Source organism: Ooceraea biroi, chromosome 3, assembly GCF_003672135.1.
Source record: "Ooceraea biroi isolate clonal line C1 chromosome 3, Obir_v5.4, whole genome shotgun sequence".
NCBI classification, from domain to species: Eukaryota; Metazoa; Arthropoda; class Insecta; order Hymenoptera; family Formicidae; genus Ooceraea; species Ooceraea biroi.
In genome coordinates, this window is record NC_039508.1 from 13,731,943 (window position 1) to 13,749,791 (window position 17,849).

At 42.9% G+C, this 17,849-nt stretch overlaps 2 protein-coding genes across 5 annotated transcripts; both read right to left on the reverse strand.

The window, feature by feature from the left end:
- Positions 1–312: 312 nt before the first annotated feature.
- LOC105278710 (cyclin-dependent kinase 1) lies at positions 313–2,857 on the reverse strand. Of its 2 annotated transcripts, XM_020031400.2 has the most exons (5): positions 2,620–2,857; positions 2,334–2,447; positions 1,888–2,180; positions 1,442–1,761; positions 313–1,367 (listed from the first exon to the last, which is right to left on the reverse strand). In XM_020031400.2, exons 3-5 carry the CDS (start codon positions 2,122–2,124, stop codon positions 1,124–1,126), a joined length of 801 nt encoding a protein of 266 aa, XP_019886959.1. In that variant the 5' UTR covers positions 2,125–2,180; positions 2,334–2,447; positions 2,620–2,857; the 3' UTR covers positions 313–1,123. The 2 variants fall into 2 exon arrangements, with proteins under 2 accessions (XP_019886959.1, XP_011336295.1); XM_011337993.3 differs by lacking the exon at positions 2,334–2,447 and having other exon boundaries at positions 2,620–2,656.
- A 258-nt stretch (positions 2,858–3,115) lies between these two features.
- On the reverse strand, positions 3,116–6,448 carry LOC105278709 (arginine/serine-rich coiled-coil protein 2). 3 transcript variants are annotated; one of them, XM_011337990.3, is made up of 5 exons: positions 6,287–6,448; positions 5,962–6,042; positions 4,666–4,796; positions 3,806–4,463; positions 3,116–3,721 (listed from the first exon to the last, which is right to left on the reverse strand). In XM_011337990.3, the coding sequence occupies exons 1-5, from the start codon at positions 6,347–6,349 to the stop codon at positions 3,419–3,421; spliced, it is 1,236 nt and encodes a 411-aa protein (XP_011336292.1). In that variant the 5' UTR covers positions 6,350–6,448; the 3' UTR covers positions 3,116–3,418. The 3 variants fall into 3 exon arrangements, with proteins under 3 accessions (XP_011336292.1, XP_011336294.1, XP_026824405.1); XM_011337992.2 differs by lacking the exon at positions 6,287–6,448 and adding an exon at positions 5,386–5,443; XM_026968604.1 differs by lacking the exons at positions 5,962–6,042; positions 6,287–6,448 and adding an exon at positions 5,386–5,955.
- Positions 6,449–17,849: the final 11,401 nt, after the last annotated feature.

Consider the following 17,849-nt stretch of genomic DNA (forward strand, 5'->3'; position numbering starts at 1 on the left):
ATTGACACCAATACATCTTCCTTTTTTTTGATAAATCCAGCATCAAACATTCACACGTCAGCATATATTATCTCTTCAAAAAATATATTATCATAATTACGTTTCGGTTATGCCAATAAGAATGATGACGCATCCACATATACGAACACGTAATGCTGTTAAACATCTTCTGAGAATTATTAATGATCTGCATATAGATTATGTGGGTACCCCTACTTTTCTAACACGATTTAAAACCAGTTCTATAGTGAAGTAACAGCGAACACAAAACCAAATGCATGGCTTTTATGCCATGACTAATCTAAACAAAGTGCAATAAGTATAATATCATTTATTTATAAGGTACAAGACTTACAAATTGTTACGTGTCACTAATATACTGTGTATCCTACTAATCCTTTCCAAATTTACCTACGTGAGAGACTAAGATAGAAAAATATTAGTTTTTACAAACGAGTAATATATTCACCAAAAAAATATTGACTTTAATCCAAGTTTTAAAATAGTATTCAAATAGATATGTGTAGGAGAATACGTATAATATTGTATGAAAAAAGAAGTTATATATATATTGATCGGTGCAAAAGTAATTACAATTTTTGCTACTCAACAGCAAGCTCCGTAATTATTTTTTCACCAATCTCGTAGAAACAAGTAAAACGTGCGACTTAATCACACGTAATACTAACGTCCGTACATACGCATATATGAGCATAGGAAAATATAGGAAACTGGTATTATTAATTAAGGGTCATGTATCGCGCGAATGATCTTTATGAAACTTACTTAAATGCATAAATGTCAAATAAAATGTGATATTTTAATATTTCAATTCATGTATGCGTGAAATCTATGTAGTCCGAGAAGAACTGTACGACATGTATTTTCATAGAAAATGTGGATAAAATGGCGATAAAAAAAAACTAAAAAATAAATCGATAAAACAATCAGACAAAGTATGATCAAGCGAACATAGAAAGAACATAGGACTCGAATAAATTAAGTTTTTCGATACAACTTCGAGACATACTCTTCACGCACGATTAAAATTAGAATTAAAATAATAGTCACAAATGCAAGAACAACAAACTTAGTTTCTGTTCTCTCAAGCAGCTCCTTCGCTTTATGCAGCGGGTATCTTATATGTATCCAAGTCGTTGAAGTAGGGATGCTGCAAGGCCGCTCGTGCGGATATTCTGTACACAGGATCGTATGTGAGCATAGATTCCAACAAGTCCAATCCATCTTCATCCAAATTCTTTACTTGTGTGTGCAAGTTATTCGTCATCCAGTTCGGAAATGTGGCTTTATAATCCGACAACTGCGTAACGCCTGGCCATAAATCCTCCGTAGGTGTCCTCAGTATTCTGTTACGTACAATGTTGACAAATTAATGATCGAAACATAATGACAATTCCAAATTGACGTGCGAAACTCTTACCGGAATATCCTGAAGAGCTGGTCAATCTCACTATCTCCTTGGAACAATGGTTTCTTGGTCACCATCTCCGCGAAAATACATCCAATACTCCACATGTCGATCGCACAAGAATACCTAGTGGCACCGAGGAGGATTTCCGGTGCCCTGTACCACAAAGTCACCACCTCGTGCGTATATATTCTGACTGGGATCCCGAATGCCCTTCCCAATCCAAAGTCTGCTACCTTGATGACGCCCGTTTTATTGATAAGCAAATTTTGCGGCTTCAAGTCGCGATGCAGTATTCTGCGCTTGTGACAAAACAAGATCGCTCGTGTGATCTGAAAAACACAGTGAGAATTGCTGCGTTAGTATCGCTTTGACTTGCATCGATGCAAGAATGAATTTGATGAAACGTTTAAATGTTGCAGTTTATATAAAATATAAAATTTTCATGTATTTCAAACCTGATATAAGTACGACTTGACTGCAGCTGGCTCCATCATCTTGTTGCCCAAAGTATCCATGTATTTTTTCAGATCCATTGTGAGATACTCAAAAATAAGATACAATTTTGACTCTTCCATTAATACATCAATCAAACTAACAATGTTCGGGTGAGTTAACTCCTTGAGCAACGAAATTTCTCTAATAGCTGTCGATGGTATTCCCTCGTCGTCACTTTCTAAGCGAATCTTCTTCATCGCTACGATCTCTCCAGTTTTCTTATGCTTTCCTTTATATACCACTCCATATGTTCCTATCAAAGATATCAGGATTTTGTGGAATATAGCATATAAACATATAAATTATATCATATTATGTATGTGTTAACTAAAGTATTTATAAAATAATCTTAAGACTTGTGTACAATCAAAAATTGTGCTAAATGTAACTTTGCAGAAAATATCACCTAATACATTCGCACAGCATTGTATTATTCTAGCAAAATAATTCTCTATATCTGATCGAAGAAATACCCAAGTTTACCATGAATTATTTTCTTTACAAACCCTGCTCCAATGTACTATAGAAAAACAGCATAAAAATTTTATTACTTATCGTATTATTATATATTATTAATATTCCGTTATTTAGTCGTGATTAATGCGATAACATCGCTGCTTCGGACAATAGGTGTATCTTCTCATACAATGTAACGCATAGCAGCTTGGCAACAGTTCTTTCCACACGCTTACCTTCACCTATTTTCTCTATTTTTATGAAGTTATCCATTGTGCGTAGCTATAAGATAACGTGAACACTGAACAGCCGAGTATCAGTATCCTGTGCAATCCTTCTCCGTGGAACACGAGGCTACGACTCACGTCTTACGAACTGCACCAAGTATCACGCATAACGTAACGAACAAATTCAAATCAAACGTCGGTACGCCATATTAGTAAACATAACCAGATCGCTAGATGCTCTGACTTACTGTGTACTTCCGGTTTCTACGGACATGCTTCTCGGCCATGTTTTCCCGCGTATATTCAATTATCATTTTTATTAAAATGCGTATAAATAAATTGTTTGGTAATTATGCAATTATTTTTATAACTATATATAAGAAGAGAGGAGTAATTAACAAAGAGAGTCGGAGACTTAAAATTTTCATGGTTAGACATTTAAAAAGGATACTTGGCTCCTACAGAAAATTAAGTTGACCGTCGCATCTCTTAAAGATCCTCAAGCTTTTTAAATAATCTTAATAAATTTATTTTCAGTGCTTACAACATGGTGATACATAATTTTCATTGCATCTGCATCCACGGTAGACTTTCAGAGAATCAATTGCTTCAGAATTTAAGCTGTGATTCGTTCTTAAGCCGTTCCCATGGTAAACAAAAAAAGAAAGACTTGAAAAGAAAGAAAATTTCAGAAGGAGCGAGTCGACATAACATTGTCGAGCAGTTAAATGTAACTATATCTCATACGCTTGTCTATCGGTATTAAATGTAATTAAACGACTGGGACTTGAGACGATTTCAATAAATTTTATCGTGGAAACTGGTAGCCGCCAGTGGCGTAACCCAGGCCTACGCCGCGCTGCGTATGCGTGGTGGCGCGTGCCACCTCGTATTGCTGCTCCATATTGTTGAACATCTCTTCCTGCTTCTTCAGGATGTCTGGTTTCGCTCCGACAGTTGGCGCGCTAGGCGTCATATCGTCCTTGATACCCATCAATCGCTTGAACTTGGCCGTCACCTTGCCATCCTGATCGTGCGTGAAAGTCGTCCCCATCCACGTGTTGGCGGTCGAAGCTGCTGCTGACGTACTATTACTGTTATCCTGCTTTGACTGAAAAGAAAGGATTCGCGATTAGAGATAAAACTGCCGACCACCACGAGTTAAAGTCTAGCGGCAGTCTACTGTGGTCGTTACCTTGTTTGCCCACAGCAACTTCCTCTTTTGAATTTGCTCCGCGTACTTGCCCTGCGTCGCCGTCGCCAGCGGATTGTAATAACTCTGCTCGCTCTGTGCGCCGGGCGTCGCGATATCACCGCCTTCCGGTGGCTTCAGCTCTATGCCCAGTTTCTCCAGCTGGGCCAGCTTGTTCCGTCCCTTCTCTTCCCGATAGCTCATCGTCCTGAACGGCGGAGGAGGGCGATCCCTCGAGCGTGACCGCGACCGCGTGCGATCCTTCTCCTTGTGATAACTCGAGCGTTCGTCCCGATGGCGATCCTTGGACCGGTCGTCCCTCGAGTGCCGTCGATCCCTCTCCCGATCCCTACGCCTATCCCTATCGTTTCTGTCGCGATTGCGATCCCTCCTGTCGTCCCTATAATGATGATCCTTGTCGCTCCTTTCCCTGTCGTCGCTCTTCTCGTCCTTGGACGATCCGAGGGACGCTTTGCGCTTATCATCGTCCCGACTCCTTCGATCATCTCTGCCTCGGTCTCTGTGACTACTACTACTCTCACGTTGCCGCCGGTCGTCGTAGGAAGAACGACGACTCTTGTCGGACGTGTGACGATTTCGATCGCTACGCTCTCGCTTATGATCGTCTTTTGAGCTTGTGTGATTATCGTGATCGGTTCGCCTGTAAAACGATTACGTTCTGCAGGGGTATACCACACAGATGCGTATTATTATTCTGTACATGACAGGCATATAAGTTGATATAGTTTTAGCAAAATTGTATAAAGTCTTGTATAGTTTGTGTTGTAAATTTTAACTCTAGAGAATCTCTGTTACTTATCACCTGTGCATTAGTGTACATAGTAGTGAGCAAACCAGCCTACCTCTGGTCTGAGGAAGAAGACAAAGTTCGAGACGATGATTCTGTTCTCGAGTTAAAGGTAGACTGTGTCACCGAAGAGCTGTTCGTACGCTCGCTACTGGATTCTCTAGATGAATTGTTGTTGTTGCTCTCCTAGAGAGAAGAAAAATTGTCAACTTCAGTATGGATCTTTCGCATAGACTCTATCTAAGTAAGAAGTAGCTCTCTTAGGTCCTACAGTAAAAGCTATTTTACAATAGATAACAATTCAATACACGCAAAGTTGAATCTTTTTGGCAGTACAAATAATAATGTATCAGGGGAAACTTAACTTACATTTCAGAAATTTCAAGAAAATGCTCTTATATACTGGGTATATTGTAAAAGCGTGACAAACTGAAAGAATTGCTCTTTATAGAAATTGGAAAATCAGTTTTTTTTTTCTTGCGTCCTTGGTTGTACTTGATACAAAAGTTTCGTAAGACACGCATGAATCTCTGCGTGTCCGCCAGATACAATTGTAAACAGTGTATACATGTTTGCACGTTATTAATTAGCACACACAGTACATAGGTAAACAAAACAACCGTGTCACAAAAAAGAGAGAGAGAGAGGAATATGAGGGCCCTCCACACCGATCTGCTTCTGCATTAGTTATCACCCGAGTATACTTGTACACGTGGTTTTCTTTGATGGTTGATGTTTTTGTTAGTGTTACCTTCTGCCAGCTTCCTCTACTCACCTCTGTCTTCTGAATAGGACTTGGGGGTAGTCTTGAAAGACCCTCACACAGCATAGACCTTGCCGAGATGCGTAGATATTGTATCATGTATTACCAACAGAGCTACGTGTTAATATTTTCTCACGAAATGGCACTATTCCCATTTAATTATCATTTAAAGTTTAATTATGTCAATGATAGCCTGACTATCCTGCATTCGGTAAGGTTTCAAGGTCCTGTCTTGCTTTTTAAATCAAAACTACATATATATATATATACCAGAAGCTGATCTTTTACTACGATACATATTCTGCAGCTTGTGCAAAGTCAGTCACGACTGTGATATTAGAAATATTATCAATATTACCGATATTCTCATGTCTTAAAAATTGCGTTCCCTCATTACGGATAACATTGACGATAATTCGACGACATGACCTTGCAAAACCAAGTATATTAGCCCCTTTACATATCAGGCCTAAGACTTTGCATGTACATACAGCACCCATAAAGTCACTGCGGTATCTTCTTACGCACATGTCCATTTCATACTTAACTAAGAACTAAGAGTTATATGGGTGTGTGCTATCGCTATACCTCACTCATGTCCATTTGTACCGGGTCGTAGTTGGCGTCGGTGGCCCTCCTGTCCGTCTCTTCCCGTCCCTGGATCGGCAGCTGAAATACAAGAATCTCAGGAACTGGCGCATTCACGGTCTTCTTAATTTTTCCGCACAGCTGACGCGAAAAGGTGGATCCCGGAATGAGCAGCACGTTATCTCGCATGGAATTACGCGTATCGGAAAATTGATGCAACGCGAAGCCATGTCAAGCCGTGCTGTTCGCTCGAGGCATCCTGAATTGCAGAAACGCTGACAGAACCGCGTCCAGCCGTGCACCGACGCACCTGCCGATCGCTTACCTTCGCATCGTCCGAATTATTACTATTTTCGCCATCGCTGGCGTAATTTGCCAGCGAATCCATAATGGCGCGTAAACCGAACGGGCTGGACTGCCTCGGCAAATTGTTCGCAACGGCGTCGATTTGCCAGCGTTATCGAAGCCACAGCGCGTCGATTCTAGGCACGTCTCCTGCGCACGTACGCCATTGGTCGAGCGAATCGAGCGCTGCCCAATGACCTGGCTAGGAATAGTCTCACCGTTATCGTGTCTCTGATAATTTTGTCTATGCTACCTGCATTTTCTTTCGAGTTCCTCTTCCGTCCAGTGTAACAATTTCTTAAAATACATTCGAGTCGCTTCCAGCGCGGGAGAGATCATGCTTGAGCAGCCATTTTCGATCTGCAATATCGTTCATTTACATATTCGTTAATTTTCCTACTTAAGATATAAACAAGATAAATAAAACGTCGATAGTCGATAATTCGGTTACCTGAGAATTTTCATTATTGTTTTTCTATTTATATTTATGAGACATTCTAACAGTCGCGGTTTGAACGATATGACTTGTAAATTGCAAAATCACATTTGTGGATTATAAGATTTACAAACTTGTCTCAATTATTCAAAATCCAGAAATTTGATTCTACGTCAATGTATATTCATCAACCGCTAATTCGGTCAATTTTCTTCGCGAGTGCAGTCTTTGCAATCGCGAGTGTATCGAGCGTGTGTATCGTGTTCGTACCGTGTCGACGTAAATATGCCGAAGGGGTTAACGAGCGTTCGCTCCGCGCAGGAAAAACCCGATCGACGGTGTAAAAATAACAAATTTTTTTTCTATATACTCCAAGAAAGAGACAGAGAGAGAGAGAGAGACTGGGACACGTGTGCTATGCACTTTCTCGTCGCCGGTGTATTCCGATCGTTGTAATGTAATCGTAATTTACGTTCGAGCGTGGGAAAGAAATTAAAACAGGAACAGATTGATAGATATAATTATACAGGGTGTCCCGGGTTTTAACCGACAAACTGCGGGAGCATATTCTACTAGTGGAAATAAGAAAAAATTCTTATATCGAGTTTGCTTAGAAATGCTTTATTACAAAGTTATAAACCAATATTGAAAAGAAATATCAGATAAGTAACAACGGATTTTTTCACAAAAATAAAATTATGTACGCAATGATTTAGTGACGCATTTCAAAATGTTGTCCTTGCACATCGATACAAGCTAGACATCGACGTAGTACAGAATTTGTTACGGTACGACATTCCTGAAAATTTTGTTGCATCTCGGTAACTGAATTAGTAATTCGTTGCTTTAAATCTATCTGGTACTCTCCTGTTAGGAAATCTACGTCGATACTCTCGTACGGCAGCTCGTGCATTTCCGTCACAGAATCCGTACACGAAATGAATATCAGTGTATTCCTCATTTGAAAACACTTTTGGCATTCTGATAGTAATTGCTAGTTCACACGACGATCGAAATCTAACAGCTACTGTTGTGAAAGTAACAATCATACTGAATCGTTTCAACATAATGAACATGAATACATGTGAATACACGTAACATAAACATCTTCGACCTTCCAAATTCTACACTATGTTCCGTTGTTACTTATCTGATATTTCTTTTCAATATTGGTTTATAACTTTGTAATAAAGCATTTCTAAGCAAACTCGATATAAGAATTTTTTCTTATTTCCACTAGTAGAATATGCTCCCGCAGTTTGTCGGTTAAAACCCGGGACACCCTGTATACTGGCTAATAGCCGGAGAGAATTATAATAAAGATTAATCAGCGATCGACAAGGTGTTGTAAACGATACTTCTCGCTTCTCTCGTTTGAGTGGTATCATAAAGCGGATCGCAATCTCTCGCATTGCATTGCTTATTATGCTCCATTTTCCGTTAGTCTCGCTGCAAAGTTCGCTGCTGCAATGTTCGATCCTATCGAAAACTCGGTCAGTTAAACCGATTCTAGTTAAACCTGCCCGCATCGCCGGGCGACGCTGATCGCGAGCCAACGCTGCGATCCTGACGCTAAACGGCGAATCGTTTAAATAGCAATTAATCAACATCGACGCGATTGGTCGTGAGCGTCTTTGAATTGAACGTCGGAGCGTCGTCTCGTGAATTATAACGTCTTGTAGAGACGTCCGACCATACCAACCGCACAGTCGACGCGCGTCGTAAAGTCACGGTAGACTACAAATCGGGGACACTAGGGGACGCAGGGGTTGATGCACACGGGGTGCGTGCAACAGCGCGATAGCTCGAGGTACACGAACCCGAGCGTGGCGTAGCGGTCCGCGACAGAGAAGAGCGCGCGCGTCGCCGCGCGCCGCGCACGGGGGAAAGGTGGCTTAAGGGGATGCTGGAGTTGCTAGTGAACTATTTTTTCACTATAGCGATGGTAATTGCAGTTTCGAAAATTCTCTTTATTGCTTGTGCAGAATAAAAAATCCTTTTCCACAAATGAAGTATAGATAGAAAGAAAGCCCGCTCTGCAGGACTTTATATTCAAAATGGAAAAAAGTTAGAAAAGACAAATGCAAGTTTTTAACTTTTTTCCATTTTGAATATAAAGTCCTGCAGAGCGGACTTTCTTTCTATCTATACTGCATTTGTGGAAAAGGATTTTTTATTCTGCACAAGCAATAAAGAGAATTTTCGAAACTGCAGTTACCATCGCTATAGTGAAAAAATAGTTCACTAGCAACTCCAGCTTCCCCTTAACGAACGCGAGGGGGGTCGAGATGAAACATACACGTTTGTACGTGCGTACGTACATATTGCATGCGGAGAGAAAAAGAGAGAAGGAGCGAGAGAGAGAGAGAGAGGGAGCACCTCCTCGCGCATTGACGTTTACGCGCGAAGAAGCACGACGCGACGCGACGAGCCGAGCCGGCGGCGCGGCGTGCCGCCGAACTGCGCCGCGTCGAGCGGCCGCGCGGGGCGGCGAACCACCGGGACGCAACAGTCGCTCGCCGGACTTCGCGGTGGCTACGTCGTTGCGGTATGCGCGCCGCGGTACACGCGTACACTTCCAGCGCTACGGTGCTCTATAATTATCCGCCGTGATATCGCGCCCCGCGCATCTCTCCGAGGGATCGAGGGTACCTATCTCCCCGCAGCGAGCGCGCACGCACGTCACTTCCGTGATCTGTGAGTAAATCTTGTTGCGCGTCTCTCTCTCTCTCTCTCTCTCTCTGATTCTATTGGAATCGCGAGGGGATGCGATCGCGCGCGCGGCTACCTCCCCGGGGTAGTACCTCTGACCTCGTGAGGGTTGGATGCACTGTGCAATGTGGGTTACCGTTACAGCCCGATTGCATGCGCGTTCCCCGTCTCCGTGTAACGGCTCCATACAGCTCGTAGCATCGTCCGAGAACCGAACTGCAATGAATTCGACGAGGAAACCGAAGCGATGAACCAAGCAACCGATGTAACTGACCTCTCCCTCAGCCTCTCTCCCTCCTTCTCTGAAGGGCCCCCTATCAGGTATCATGCATATATGGGTTAACGCTAATCCGCGATTAACTAATCTTCCTTCTCTATTTGTGGCAGGGGTACGGTGGTGATCTAGAAAATGAGAGTGATATCGTGGATCGCAATTGCTTAACCGGTGTGTGACTGATCCGAAGGACTGGTCGCACTCTACGCGAGTTAGCGCCAACTCCATTTAACCAATTTTCCGTTTTCTTTTCTCCGCGCGCGTAGCGATGTATTACGATTCGCGACTTCGTAGCGAATAGTCGCTGCGATAGCTGGTGACAACCACCTTCAAGTTCGATGAAGTTTCAGAATTGCAGATTCGATAACTCGAGGTCGTCGTCCTGCCTAAACCACGTGTAACGTTTTGGCGAGATTCCAGTTCGTCCAGAGTATCGCAAATTGCGTTATGCACAATGCTGTTTTCACAACCACTCGCACGTACATTATTATCGCCAACTAATAATCCTTACGAAATTAAATCGTTACGATCACGATCACGCTACGCGTTTCCGCGAGGGATTTCCGCTGAACCGCCGCACGTAAAACTCGACGCGTCGACGACGGCGAGAATTCACCGCGGGGAAATCAGAATTTCGAAAGGTCAACGTTCCCGTTAATGGAGTCGCTCGCAACTTCATTTTCGAGGAACTAGCTAGCGAGAGGCGAGGCTTGCTCGCCGAGGAGAGTACGACTCTCCGATAACCGAGAGGCAACGTCTGTCCATCCGTCCATCCGGTCGTGTCACGGATACCCTCTCATTCCACTCGACCTACATGACCCGTTTTTTCGACTGAAATCCGCCAATTGTTTTTAACGACTGGCCGTCGTCCGGCCAGTTTCGATCCGACTCGTCCATCATCCGTCCGCGGTTTTCGGAATCTCGAGCGTTAATTAACTACCGGAAGCTGCCGCTCGAGGACCGGGCGAGTCCCTTCGACTCACGACGATCGCCTTTGATCGATCGAGACTCCAATAACGTCAGACGGAGATGCGTGTTCGCTGTAACTCGTGACGGTTCGTTCCTCCGTGTTCCTCCCTCGACTAGTTTTGGACGTCAGCGATGTCGTCGTCGTTGGAGGAGCGTGAGCTGAACGACATCGAGGTCCGAGACGCGCGATGTTGGCTCAATCGACGCTCGTATACCGGGGATACTAAAATATACGGCGCGCGCGATCATTGTCTCGACCGGCGATGTTGGCACGCTTAATTTTGATGTCGCCCAACACGCACGTCCTTCGCTTAGGTCGAATCCTCGAGACATCGATCGGACGGTCGTGACGTCTTTTATCTCGAATTTAATCTGCGTTTCACACTGAACGACATAATCTTTCTCTCGTAAGTACCACGCTGAGACTTGGGCGACGCGATTCCGGCCCTGTCGACGACGATTTCGACCGATGAATGCCGGCCAAAAAGCTGACGAGTGCGAAAAACTCCGCGAGCGCATCGCTGATCGCGCCGGCGGTTTCTCCCCCTTCAGGCTGGGCACTCGCCTCTCGTGACCCGCGGTGCATCGTTGCGTCACTATACGCGCGCTAATCGTTTCCGCGCGCCGAATCGCCGGGCGAGTTTCTGCCATCCGTCTCGACTGCTCCCCGAGGAGCTTCTTCGTGCACGGACGCCGTTCACGTGCAGGCTTGCGAGGTGTCATTTGCAGAAATTTCTGGCGCACGAATGCGAAATCGATTCGACGTGAGCGTCGGGACCTTCACCCCGTGCTTAACAATAAACACGTATCCTTGCAATTGTTATTAAATTGTTATTGAATTATTATTTATATTGAAGCGTAACATGAATATTCTATAGCTTCAAAAGAAAAGGCTTAAAATTTCAATCGCTGGTTTCAATTGCGCCTGCTGCCAAAGATGCGATACAAGCGCGGATTAACGGAGGAACGAAGTGCACTCGAGAGCTCGTATCGATCAGCGAGTGTACCATCCAGTTCCATCGAACGAAACGTTCTACAGTAGACATTTGAAGGATCATTAATATTTTTCTTGAAAATAGCCGAGGGAGCAGCGCGACACGCTTGGCCGAGATAGGCAGGCATGGTCTTTCTTTTCGTTTTGGAGAACAATCGATTTCCATTATACCTTAAGATCTTGGCGCTTACCTGTTATCTCTCTTGAAACGGGGGACATTGTAAAGATCCATGTACAAATATTTGTGTAAGAAATAATTCGAATACATAATGTTCACCAGCACAAAGCCACTCGGTTCGCCATCCCGGAAAACAGCTTCAACCGCGTCGACCTGTGACGCGCGAGCGCTATTAACCAGTTTGTAGGACTTCCATGCATCGGTCGCCTCCTTATCACACAGGATCTTCCCGTTCTAATACGTATGAGTCACATGCACGCATCGTACACACGGTGTGTGTCGCCATTATGCCAGCGAGCAAGAGTAACGCTCGTGTCACTCCGGGCGTAACGCGAGCGTTTGCCTCGCGACCTGAGCACTCGCTGAGGACCGGTTGCACTGTCGGTGGATGCGCTTACAATTTACAAGTTTCATATTTTTAGGTACTTGATACGGACACGTGAATAGCAAAATTTTTCGATATTCCCGATAATTTCCGAATAATTAGGTTTCACTTCTTCGAACGATTTGTATCGAATGCTTGCAAGATCAACCCTTAAACAAGTATCTAATAAAAAATACATGCGATATAATATAATATTGAACAGTGAAATTTTTCATATTAATAATATTGATCGAGGATACTCGCAGTGTACTTGCAGAATTACGTTTCGTGATATTAAATTTTCTTCTTGCAGGCTAGAAATAGATTGCAAAAATACATTATCAGGAAAATTGAATCATAAAGTTAAGCAGTTTCTCTCTTCCTTGTTTATATTAAGAGATGAACAAGGAAGATCTATAATCTTCTTTGCGGAATCCAGTTTAAATATTTCGTGCTGAAATGGATTTTGAATAAATTATGACTTCGTTTTTAACGAATCGATCAAATTAATTTTTCACTAATATTTTTATTAATTTAAATTGAGTTAGATTGGACATATTAAAGCTGTGTTTCCTGTCGACATAAAATTGCGAACGGACAGTCTTACTACATACTCTTGCTACACAGGTTCTTCTCATTTCCTTGAGGCACCTTCTTTCTATCGGTCGTTCTTCCATCTCTCGACTTGTTCTTTCTACCTCGCCTCACCGTTCCTCTTCTCTTCCTCCCTTGCTCGTGCTCCGACATCGCCGCGGTTCCGTTATCCGAGGTAAATACATGCTGGGCATCCTGTACGTTTCACCTCCGAAGAAAATAAACAGCATGCAGCGCGCGCGCGGCATCGACCGTACGCTATTGACACCGTGTATGTGATCGGATTAAAAAACAGAATGACGAGGCGAAATCAAGCTCACTCTTGATGCTTAAACCAATAACTTCTTATGATGTGAAAGTCGTAGCGACCAAGATATTGCGAGAATGATCAGGATTGAACCGTCAACACGCGCCAATCGACTCCTGGCAATGTACTCTTGCAGCTGCAACGCATAACAAAACAATTTAAATGTCGCGAAAAATAATTCTGCAAATAAACTCTTTTCGATTACTTTTATTATCGATACAAAAACTTCCGCTGGCCAACTTTATCCGCGTATGGTTTTTATTTGCGATATAATTTTTCTATCGGAATTCGATGAACGCAGAAAAGATTTCTAACGTATGACGAATATGTTTAGACTGCTAACTGGATTCATCGCTTTCATACGGAGCGCTTCCGCGGAACGTCTTTATGTACCAAGGATCACAATATCGGCGGCGGCGGCGGTTTCGTTCTGCGATGGCATCGCCATTGTGCCGAGGAACTTCGCGAAACGAACGCGAAATCGGTTATCGGAAAAGTATCTCCCGGGAGGGGGAAGCTTGCGTACGACTCCCCGGAAGCTCCGCGCTTATTTCACGACGCAACTTTCGATCGCGTCAACACGGTGCAATGCCCACCGCGGCCGCGAATTTGCATAAATATATATAAGAATAAGTGCCTTACGAACGCATGATATCGGCCAATCAAAACAAGCCGCCGCATTGTTGCGCACAACAATAAGTATGACCGCGTAACAACATTGCCAGCGAAAGTTGCGACTGTAAGATAATTCCTCCCTTGCACGCTGAAAACTTCTTTGGCAATCGATCAAAGAACCGACGCTTGTACTCGTATAAAGGAATGACGTCAGCTTTGCATTCTTTCTGTACTAACACGACGCATGTATCTCTCCTCATTTACCACGAGATATTTAAAAGCGATATAAAAATTTAATTATAATTTTAATCAATGTTTATACTTTAATTGAATGTATTATCTCTTCTCGTTATTGAATTGAACGCATTTGAAAGTGGCTCGAACGACCGGAGACCTCAACAGGTCCGAACGCGTCGCCGAACTATGCGAGCGGAATTACGCCGTAGAATCAGCCGATTATTCGGCGCGTCGTATTTACCATTTCTATAGAGCTAGGCCCATAGGAAGCGAGAGTTCTCCCGTCGCAATTCCTCCCGGACCCACCATCCGAGGGGTGCAGCCCCGCGTGTGAAGGGTCGAAGAGGCGCGGGGAGACCGACGAGGGGCGGAATTAGGTGCCCGCTCGTGCAACGGCTTGAATGAGTAATTCTCATCGATCGTGAAATCTGTCCCGCGTCCCACACCGCTGCCTCTCAATTGAACCTACTGATTCGTAGTAACACACCCACAGAAAAGATTTCTGGACTTAATGCTATTACTCTTTAATCTATCATAAAATAAGATCGCTATGGCGACAATCATATTTATTATTGAAAAGAAGCATATTTTAATCTTGAATAGAAAATTCGAAAATCTAGATTAAAATAATCTTGGTGCTATCTCATTAATTTTCTCAGAAGGATTTAGATACAAATTTGTAGCAAGTTCAAAATATTCTTGATTTAAGAATATTGTGAGATCTAAAAGACATCTTATTCTATTCTTGTAAGAGAATTTGTAGAATCTGCACAAAACGGCCAATATTTATGTGTTGCAATCGAAAATCGGGAAAGTGTTTTTGTGTTTCTGTTATTTACAATGAATAAGTGCAAAAGATATGGAAATGTCTTATCTCGAATCTTATTTCTCAAGTAAGTATATTGTATATACTTACTTACATTTCCATATCTTTTAATATTTCTTGTAGAGTATTGCACTTATTCATTGTAAATAACAGAAACACTTTCCCGATTTTCGATTGCAACACATAAATATTGGCCGTTTTATCCGAATAAAGGACGCAGAAGCGCCGAGTCGACGAGCGACTGTGAGAAAATGATGCGTCGACATCGACAAAGCCTACTATAAAGTGGCGCTAATATCAAATTATTCTACATACAAGAATATATAAGCATAAATTTGTATATGTTACTCTTGTCTCAAGACAGTAAGACAGTCTTATTTAACTCGAGAGAGAAGAATAGAAATTACTGATTTAAATTAAAAATTGTTTTATTTTCATATTTTTTATACTTGTAATACGATTAAATTAGTCAAGAATATTTTTCATCTTGTTATCAGAAATCCTTTCTGAGGGTGCAGGCACGTGGGTCCACTTTTAGTTCGGGTGTTTGGTGCCTGTGCGGCAACAATGATCCACGTTACGTGGAGAACCGTTTAAATCAGTATGTGATATCCGCATCCAGATAAAAATAGCCTCCATGGTTTATCGGCTACGTAAACCATCCTTTTTTTACGTGCGACGTATACGTAAACGCATGATCTCTCGCGCAATATTTTTAATCCTATTTTTTGTCCAGCTTGCACAGCAGTTTTTACCTTGTCAAAATATCATCTATTTGATACGTGCGTGATACGACTCACAGACTTTTGCTTCGCTCGTTTTTTCCCAGGGAATTACACAAGAGTTACACTTTACTCGTGCTTTTCTTAAAATCAGCGGGCCGATCGGAAAGGTCTCGGAGCAACCTAACGTCATCGCCTGGTATAGACGTGACCCTGAAGCGGGCGACGAGCCGATCTGCATTCTGGTTGTCAACGTTACGACACGCGTGGCTCCAACGGGTTGCCGGGATGCACGAGTGCCCGTGGTGGTTTTCAAGGATGATATTCGTAACGAATGGTGTACACGCGGAAGCCATTCTTCTTCACGATATCTCTGATCTTCCCAGAGTAATCCGTATCTGCTTTATTGTTCCTGTAAAGTTCGCTCCACGCCCATTACGAAATTATTAATCTCCTTGCGTCAGTCAATGGCGGATACGTAAAATCTTCCAGCTCGATCTCGCCGTCTTCCGTCTCTTCCTATAGGAGAGAAGGCCACCTCCGCTTCTCGCCGTAGACTTCCGCTACACTGACACGTTTCCCGCAAAGAACGCTCCTCCAACGCAAACACGGGCACATATCATCGCAAATATGTGCTTCATTCCGCTCGCTGATACGAGCGCTTTCCATTATCGGCCCGTAGAGAAAAAGCGAGCCTCTTCGTCTTCTCTTTTTCGCACTCCGCCCATGAGCTGTCACGTCCATCATCGGACAAAGGTGTGCAGGCGGGGTAGCTCGTAAAACTAATGATACGAAGTAAAAAGGGCAGAAACGCGATGTAATCAGCCTAATGCTCGTAATTATCGCCCCGAATTACCGGCGTGGCTCGCCGAACGCAAAGCGATTTCCCTGCCGCACGGAATTCCATGGAGAACCGGCCTTCATCATCGTCATTGTTGGCCGGTGGTGAGCTCATACGTGGCCCGGCACCTTCTTCCTCCTCGTCCATGATTTCATTAACCCAATTTCACGAGTCACACGTACCCTGATCTGCAGGCGGAAGGCCATACACGCGCGCAATGATGTCGGTTCACGTAATGAGGATGATAAACGCGTACGTACGCGTTGCGTGCACGCCGCGCGAAGACTTCAGAATGCGTGCCATGCCAGTGATTGTATTTGGACGTACGTAACGCACGGTAAACGGTGCGATACGATAGTCATGGCAGGAAGTAACGTTGCGGAAGACCACCCTGAGGGAGAGACGACTCGCTCGCCCTTATCTCGTGACGACGGCGACGTCACGATCGATCCTTCATGCGGGCATCGTCAAGGTCCGCAAATTAGGCGCTAAGCTACAACTTGCATGCGGCTGGAAGATTGAGACTATCGCACGAATTCTTCTGACAAGTAACACTACCCAAGTGTCACACGCCGATTTTGATAAGCTTTGAATATGTTGTTGTCTAGGTCAAAATATGAGATACATATTTTTTTATATCGGCCCGTTTTGCCATTAAGGGGGTGAAACACCCTCTTGAAAAAAATCGGGTTTTATATTTCTTAGCGAATACCGTCGAAACAATAAAACATATAAGAAAAAGTTTCAAGTAAAAGTTTTATGGATTCTAATGTACTTTATAACAGTGCAATCAGATTTATAAGAAATGTTAGTATATATGCAATTATAGAGAAAAAACCACAATTTTTGAAAATTTAAAAATAGTAAAACTTCAGCTCTACGTTGACCATTTCTGTCGGCAGAGCGAAACGCATTTTTTAAAAAAGTAATACTTCATTGTACTCGCGACTGTCCGTATCTCGTATTAATACGAGAATACGGACGGGCGCGATGTAGCATATGAGGATTACTTTTAATTAAAAATGCGTTTCGCTTGACCCAAAATGGTAACGTTATAGCTGAAGTTTTGCTGGATAATTTTAAATTTTCAAAAATTGTGGAGGGGGAAAGGAATTTCGAAAAATATGACATTTTCGAAAAATCTGATTGCACTGTTATAAAGTACATTAGAATCCATAAAACTTTTACTTGAAACTTTTTCTTATATGTTTTATTGTTTCGACGGTATTCGCTAAGAAATATAAAACCCGATTTTTTTCAAGAGGGTGTTTCACCCCCTTAATGGCAAAACGGGCCGATATAAAAAAATATGTATCTCATATTTTGACCTAGACAACAACATATTCAAAGCTTATCAAAATCGGCGTGTGACACTTGGGTAGTGTTACTTGTGAGAAATATTTCGCGAAATTAATATCTGCGATATTCATCGTACGGGATACTTGCTGTACATCTTTCAGGTTTGCTAAGCGAT